Here is an 8,483-nt window from a genome sequence, read left to right on the forward strand (position 1 = left end):
AGCCCTGATGGACACCAGTAGAGATGACCTACTACCTAGCCCTTTGGGGCACCAGTTGAGAGAGGACCTAGTACCTAGCCCTGGGGGACACCAGTAGAGAGGACCTAGTACTTAGCCCTGGGGAACACCAGTAGAGAGGACCTAGCACCTAGCCCTGGGGGACACCAGTAGAGAGGACCTAGCACCTAGCCCTGGGGGACACCAGTAGAGAGGACCTAGTACCTAGCTCTGGGGGACACCAGTAGAGAGGACCTAGCCCTGGGGACACCAGTAGAAAGGACCTAGCCCTGGGGGACACCAGTAGAGAGGACCTAGTACCTAGCCCTGGGGGACACCAGTAAAGAGGACCTAGCACCTAGCCCTGGGGGACACCAGTAGAGAGGACCTAGTACCTAGCCCTGGGGGACACCAATAGAGAGGACCTAGTACCTAGCTCTGGGGGACACCAGTAGAGGACCTAGTCCTGGGGGACACCAGTAGAGAGGACCTAGTACCTAGCCCTTTGGGACACCAGTTGAGAGAGGACCTAGTACCTAGCTCTGGGGGACACCAGTAGAGGACCTAACCCTGGGGGACACCAGTAGAGAGGACCTAGTACCTAGCTCTGGGGGACACCAGTAGAGATGACCTACTACCTAGCCCTTTGGGACACCAGTTGAGGACCTAGTATCTAGCCCTGTGGGACACCAGTAGAGCGATCCTAGCACCTAGCTCTGGAGGACAACAATAGAGGACCTAGCACCTAACCCTGGGGGACACCAGTAGAGAGGACCTAGCACCTAGCCCTGGGGGACACCAGTAGAGCGATCCTAGCACCTAGCTCTGGAGGACAACAGTAGAGGACCTAGCACCTAGCCCTGGGGGACACCAGTAGAGGACCTAGCACCTAGCCCTGGGGGACACCAGTAGAGGAACTAGCACCTAGCCCTGGGGGACACCAGTAGAGCGGGCATAGTACCTAGCCCTGGGGAACACCAGTAGAGAGGACATAGTACCTAGCCCTGGGGGACACCAGTAGAGAGGACCTAGCACCTAGCCCTGGGGGACACCAGTAGAGAGGGCCTAGTGCCTAGGCCTGGGGGACATCAGTAGAGTATACCTAGCCCTGGGGGACACCAGTAGAGAGGACCTAGCACCTAGCCCTGGGGGACACCAGTAGAGAGGGCCTAGTGCCTAGCCCTGGGGAACACCAGTAGAGAGGGCCTAGTACCTAGCCCTGGGGGACACCAGTAGAGGACCTAGCACCTAGCCCTGGGGGACACCAGTAGAGGAACTAGCACCTAGCCCTGGGGGACACCAGTAGAGCGGGCATAGCACCTAGCCCTGGGGGACACCAGTAGAGAGGACCTAGTACCTAGCCCTGGGGGACACCAGTAGATGACATAGTACCTAGCCCTGGGGGACACCAGTAGAGAGGGCCTAGCACCTAGCCCTGGGGGACACCAGTAGAGAAGGCCTAGTACCTAGCTCTGGGGAACACCAGTAGAGAGGACATAGTACCTAGCCCTGGGGTACACCAGTAGAGTGGACCTAGCCCTGGGGGACACCAGTAGAGAGGACCTAGCACCTAGCCCTGGGGGACACCAGTAGAGAGGGCCTAGTGCCTAGCCCTGGGGAACACCAGTAGAGAGGACATAGTACCTAGCCCTGGGGGACATCAGTAGAGTGGACCTAGCCCTGGGGGACACCAGTAGAGAGGACCTAGCACCTAGCCCTGGGGGACACCAGTAGAGAGGGCCTAGTGCCTAGCCCTGGGGAACACCAGTAGAGAGGGCCTAGTACCTAGCCCTGGGGGACACCAGTAGAGAGGACCTAGCACCTAGACCTGGGGGACACCAGTAGAGCGGACATAGCACCTAGCCCTGGGGGACACCAGTAGAGAGGACCTAGCACCTAGCCCTGGGGGACACCAGTAGAGAGGACCTAGCACCTAGCCCTGGGGGACACCAGTAGAGAGGACCTAGCCCTGGGGGACACCAGTAGAAAGGGCCTAGTACCTAGCCCTGGGGAACACCAGTAGAGAGGACATAGTACCTAGCCCTGGGGGACACCAGTAGAGCGGACCTAGCCCTGGGGGACACCAGTAGAGCGGACCTAGCCCTGGGGGACACCAGTAGAGAGGACCTAGCACCTAGCCCTGGGGGACACCAGTAGAGAGGGCCTAGTACCTAGCCCTGTGGAACACCAGTAGAGAGGGCCTAGTACCTAGCCCTGGGGGACACCAGTAGAGAGGGCCTAGCCCTGGGGGACACCAGTAGAGAGGGCCCAGTACCTAGCCCTGGGGGACACCAGTAGAGAGGGGTTAGCCCTGGGGGACACCAGTAGAGGACCTAGCACCTAGCCCTGGGGGACACCAGTAGAGGAACTAGCACCTAGCCCTGGGGGACACCAGTAGAGCGGGCATAGCACCTAGCCCTGGGGGACACCAGTAGAGAGGACCTAGTACCTAGCCCTGGGGGACACCAGTAGATGACATAGTACCTAGCCCTGGGGGACACCAGTAGAGAGGGCCTAGCACCTAGCCCTGGGGGACACCAGTAGAGAAGGCCTAGTACCTAGCTCTGGGGAACACCAGTAGAGAGGACATAGTACCCAGCCCTGGGGTACACCAGTAGAGCGGACCTAGCCCTGGGGGACACCAGTAGAGAGGACCTAGCACCTAGCCCTGGGGGACACCAGTAGAGAGGGCCTAGTGCCTAGCCCTGGGGAACACCAGTAGAGAGGACATAGTACCTAGCCCTGGGGGACATCAGTAGAGTGGACCTAGCCCTGGGGGACACCAGTAGAGAGGACCTAGCACCTAGCCCTGGGGGACACCAGTAGAGAGGGCCTAGTGCCTAGCCCTGGGGAACACCAGTAGAGAGGGCCTAGTACCTAGCCCTGGGGGACACCAGTAGAGAGGACCTAGCACCTAGACCTGGGGGACACCAGTAGAGCGGACATAGCACCTAGCCCTGGGGGACACCAGTAGAGAGGACCTAGCACCTAGCCCTGGGGGACACCAGTAGAGAGGACCTAGCCCTGGGGGACACCAGTAGAAAGGGCCTAGTACCTAGCCCTGGGGAACACCAGTAGAGAGGACATAGTACCTAGCCCTGGGGGACACCAGTAGAGCGGACCTAGCCCTGGGGGACACCAGTAGAGAGGACCTAGCACCTAGCCCTGGGGGACACCAGTAGAGAGGGCCTAGTACCTAGCCCTGTGGAACACCAGTAGAGAGGGCCTAGTACCTAGCCCTGGGGGACACCAGTAGAGAGGGCCTAGCCCTGGGGGACACCAGTAGAGAGGGCCCAGTACCTAGCCCTGGGGGACACCAGTAGAGAGGGGTTAGCCCTGGGGGACACCAGTAGAGAGGACCTAGCCCTGGGGGACACCAGTAGAGAGCACCTAGCCCTGGGGGACACCAGTAGAGAGCACCTAGCCCTGGGGGACACCAGTAGAGTACACTTACAGTACAAAATGTGTAGGCTGTTAGTCTTTTATCTCTAACTGTCACTCTCCCCCCAGCCCACCAGTGAGGAAGACCTGTGTCCTATCTGCTATGCACACTCCATCTCTGCTGTCTTCAAACCCTGCTCTCACAAGTCCTGCAAGTAAGTTACCATCATCAGCGTTGTGTTTTTAAAATATATAGTCATTTTTTTGTCTGATCTTTTCACCTTTTGACCAACTAGGACTTTATTGTAAAATATCATTTGTTTTCAATGCCTTAATGCCACTTGGCTAAATACATTTTTTGAATAGAATTTTTTTTTTTTTTAAATCATCCCCAAAATCATGTCAACACTTGGCTAAATACATTTTTTGTCCCCCCCCTCCATCCACTACTTGTACACAGCACACTCTGCTCTGTTACTTACAGGCATTATCATCATCATCATCCATTTAGATAATGAACACGTGGTGACAGACTTCTCTGCATCTCGATGCCTCTCAGGCCTTCACTTTACTGCGGGACGTAATGGAATGTATAATGTAATGGCATGAATGTTTTAATTTGGAAACGTCGATAAGCCTTCTGGCGACGTTCACAGCCATAGAACTATATTAAACCGACACACTAGTTGTTCTGAGCTCAGTCCTCTTGGTGTATATTTTAACAGAATGTTTATCTTAATTATGTATAGAAATGTGAAATTATATGACATATATTAATTGCGTTATTACGTATTCCCATTGGCTTATGGGTACTGAAAGGAGAGCATTTACCCAGGGTGATTGGCAGGAGAACATTCATGTAGTTCACATAATGCTTACCAAGAAAGTAATTCTGATTTGCGTAATTGGTACATAATATATTTCACAATTAACTACTGCTACCTTGAGACTCCTGCTATCTTGCCTTGATTCATCCCAAATGTTGTCATCTATTCGGACGACAGAAGAATATGGATTCTGTCCTTGAGCGTCTGCCACCCCAGATGTGTGTGATTGAGAAGTACCAAATATGAGTGTGTCTCTCTGTCCCCCACAGATCATTTATCACACACACACACACACACACACACACACACACACACACACCACGCAAGACTAACCTTCGTCTCTCTGTCTGTCCCCTCCAGAGCGTGTATACACACACACACACACACACACACCACGCAAGACTAACCTTCGTCTCTCTGTCTGTCCCCTCCAGAGCGTGTATACTAACCTTCGTCTCTCTGTCTGTCCCCTCCAGAGCGTGTAGACTAACCTTCGTCTCTCTGTCTGTCCCCTCCAGAGCGTGTAGACTAACCTTCGTCTCTCTGTCTGTCCCCTCCAGAGCGTGTAGACTAACCTTCGTCTCTCTGTCTGTCCCCTCCAGAGCGTGTAGACTAACCTTCGTCTCTCTGTCTGTCCCCTCCAGAGCGTGTAGACTAACCTTCGTCTCTCTGTCTGTCCCCTCCAGAGCGTGTAGACTAACCTTCGTCTCTCTGTCTGTCCCCTCCAGAGCGTGTAGACTAACCTTCGTCTCTCTGTCTGTCCCCTCCAGAGCGTGTAGACTAACCTTCGTCTCTCTGTCTGTCCCCTCCAGAGCGTGTAGACTAACCTTCGTCTCTCTGTCTGTCCCCTCCAGAGCGTGTAGACTAACCTTCGTCTCTCTGTCTGTCCCCTCCAGAGCGTGTAGACTAACCTTCGTCTCTCTGTCTGTCCCCTCCAGAGCGTGTAGACTAACCTTCGTCTCTCTGTCTGTCCCCTCCAGAGCGTGTAGACTAACCTTCGTCTCTCTGTCTGTCCCCTCCAGAGCGTGTAGACTAACCTTCGTCTCTCTGTCTGTCCCCTCCAGAGCGTGTAGACTAACCTTCGTCTCTCTGTCTGTCCCCTCCAGAGCGTGTAGACTAACCTTCGTCTCTCTGTCTGTCCCCTCCAGAGCGTGTAGACTAACCTTCGTCTCTCTGTCTGTCCCCTCCAGAGCGTGTAGACTAACCTTCGTCTCTCTGTCTGTCCCCTCCAGAGCGTGTAGACTAACCTTCGTCTCTCTGTCTGTCCCCTCCAGAGCGTGTAGACTAACCTTCGTCTCTCTGTCTGTCCCCTCCAGAGCGTGTAGACTAACCTTCGTCTCTCTGTCTGTCCCCTCCAGAGCGTGTAGACTAACCTTCGTCTCTCTGTCTGTCCCCTCCAGAGCGTGTAGACTAACCTTCGTCTCTCTGTCTGTCCCCTCCAGAGCGTGTAGACTAACCTTCGTCTCTCTGTCTGTCCCCTCCAGAGCGTGTAGACTAACCTTCGTCTCTCTGTCTGTCCCCTCCAGAGCGTGTAGACTAACCTTCGTCTCTCTGTCTGTCCCCTCCAGAGCGTGTAGACTAACCTTCGTCTCTCTGTCTGTCCCCTCCAGAGCGTGTAGACTAACCTTCGTCTCTCTGTCTGTCCCCTCCAGAGCGTGTAGACTAACCTTCGTCTCTCTGTCTGTCCCCTCCAGAGCGTGTAGACTAACCTTCGTCTCTCTGTCTGTCCCCTCCAGAGCGTGTAGACTAACCTTCGTCTCTCTGTCTGTCCCCTCCAGAGCGTGTAGACTAACCTTCGTCTCTCTGTCTGTCCCCTCCAGAGCGTGTAGACTAACCTTCGTCTCTCTGTCTGTCCCCTCCAGAGCGTGTAGACTAACCTTCGTCTCTCTGTCTGTCCCCTCCAGAGCGTGTAGACTAACCTTCGTCTCTCTGTCTGTCCCCTCCAGAGCGTGTAGACTAACCTTCGTCTCTCTGTCTGTCCCCTCCAGAGCGTGTAGACTAACCTTCGTCTCTCTGTCTGTCCCCTCCAGAGCGTGTAGACTAACCTTCGTCTCTCTGTCTGTCCCCTCCAGAGCGTGTAGACTAACCTTCGTCTCTCTGTCTGTCCCCTCCAGAGCGTGTAGACTAACCTTCGTCTCTCTGTCTGTCCCCTCCAGAGCGTGTAGACTAACCTTCGTCTCTCTGTCTGTCCCCTCCAGAGCGTGTAGACTAACCTTCGTCTCTCTGTCTGTCCCCTCCAGAGCGTGTAGACTAACCTTCGTCTCTCTGTCTGTCCCCTCCAGAGCGTGTAGACTAACCTTCGTCTCTCTGTCTGTCCCCTCCAGAGCGTGTAGACTAACCTTCGTCTCTCTGTCTGTCCCCTCCAGAGCGTGTAGACTAACCTTCGTCTCTCTGTCTGTCCCCTCCAGAACGTGTAGACTAACCTTCGTCTCTCTGTCTGTCCCCTCCAGAACGTGTAGACTAACCTTCGTCTCTCTGTCTGTCCCCTCCAGAGCGTGTAGACTAACCTTCGTCTCTCTGTCTGTCCCCTCCAGAGCGTGTAGACTAACCTTCGTCTCTCTGTCTGTCCCCTCCAGAGCGTGTAGACTAACCTTCGTCTCTCTGTCTGTCCCCTCCAGAGCGTGTATACTAACCTTCGTCTCTCTGTCTGTCCCCTCCAGAGCGTGTAGACTAACCTTCGTCTCTCTGTCTGTCCCCTCCAGAGCGTGTAGACTAACCTTCGTCTCTCTGTCTGTCCCCTCCAGAGCGTGTAGACTAACCTTCGTCTCTCTGTCTGTCCCCTCCAGAGCGTGTAGACTAACCTTCGTCTCTCTGTCTGTCCCCTCCAGAGCGTGTAGACTAACCTTCGTCTCTCTGTCTGTCCCCTCCAGAGCGTGTAGACTAACCTTCGTCTCTCTGTCTGTCCCCTCCAGAACGTGTAGACTAACCTTCGTCTCTCTGTCTGTCCCCTCCAGAGCGTGTAGACTAACCTTCGTCTCTCTGTCTGTCTCCTCCAGAGCGTGTAGACTAACCTTCGTCTCTCTGTCTGTCCCCTCCAGAGCGTGTAGACTAACCTTCGTCTCTCTGTCTGTCCCCTCCAGAGCGTGTAGACTAACCTTCGTCTCTCTGTCTGTCCCCTCCAGAGCGTGTAGACTAACCTTCGTCTCTCTGTCTGTCCCCTCCAGAGCGTGTAGACTAACCTTCGTCTCTCTGTCTGTCCCCTCCAGAGCGTGTAGACTAACCTTCGTCTCTCTGTCTGTCTCCTCCAGAGCGTGTAGACTAACCTTCGTCTCTCTGTCTGTCCCCTCCAGAGCGTGTAGACTAACCTTCGTCTCTCTGTCTGTCCCCTCCAGAGCGTGTAGACTAACCTTCGTCTCTCTGTCTGTCTCCTCCAGAGCGTGTAGACTAACCTTCGTCTCTCTGTCTGTCCCCTCCAGAGCGTGTAGACTAACCTTCGTCTCTCTGTCTGTCCCCTCCAGAGCGTGTAGACTAACCTTCGTCTCTCTGTCTGTCTCCTCCAGAGCGTGTAGACTAACCTTCGTCTCTCTGTCTGTCCCCTCCAGAGCGTGTATAAATCAGCACCTGATGAACAACAAGGACTGTTTCTTCTGCAAGGCCACCATCACTGGAGTGGAGGACTACAGCAAGCCATCTTAACACCTCATACACACGCACGCACACACACACACACACACACACACACACACACACACACACACACACACACACACACACACACTAGGCTCGGACAACAGCAACCACGTTGAACACACACCTGAGAGACCCTAGATGCACTCTCTCACACAGAGCATACAGGTACACACACACAGACACGCACTACCACTCACCTCATCAAGCACAATGTTCCCTCACTTTGCCCCCTGACATGTTGGAAACTCTCCATATTGATCACCAGACCAGAAGGTCTAGCCAGAAAACAGACAGGAACAGACACTTCTACTCCACCAGCGTTGTTACTCCGACAGCTCCCCAGATAACTCCCCCCTCTCCTCCCTTCACCTGTTAAATTACTCCCATGTCTCCCCCCTCTCTCCTTCCTTCACATGTTAAATGACTCCCATGTCTCTCCCCCCTCTCCTCCTTTCACCTGTTAAATGACTCCCATGTCTCCCCCCTCTCCTTCCTTCACATGTTAAATGACTCCCATGTCTCCCCCCTCTCTCCTTCCTTCACCTGTTAAATGACTCCCATGTCTCCCCCCTCTCCTCCCTTCACCTGTTAAATGACTCCCATGTCTCTCCCCTCTCCTTCCTTCACCTGTTAAATTACTCCCATGTC

General features: G+C 54.5%; 1 protein-coding gene across 1 annotated transcript in view; it reads left to right on the forward strand.

The window, feature by feature from the left end:
- The window catches only part of LOC120065512 (E3 ubiquitin-protein ligase RNF123), a 283,067-nt gene extending 274,797 nt beyond the window's left edge, over positions 1-8,270 (forward strand). Inside the window, exons 37-38 of the mRNA XM_039016569.1 lie at positions 3,508-3,593; positions 7,748-8,270. Coding sequence (XP_038872497.1) covers positions 3,508-3,593; positions 7,748-7,841 — 180 coding nt within the window. The 3' untranslated portion in view covers positions 7,842-8,270. The remainder of the gene's footprint in view (positions 1-3,507; positions 3,594-7,747) is intronic.
- Positions 8,271-8,483: the final 213 nt, after the last annotated feature.

Source organism: Salvelinus namaycush, chromosome 20 (assembly GCF_016432855.1).
Source record: "Salvelinus namaycush isolate Seneca chromosome 20, SaNama_1.0, whole genome shotgun sequence".
Lineage (NCBI taxonomy): Eukaryota > Metazoa > Chordata > Actinopteri > Salmoniformes > Salmonidae > Salvelinus > Salvelinus namaycush.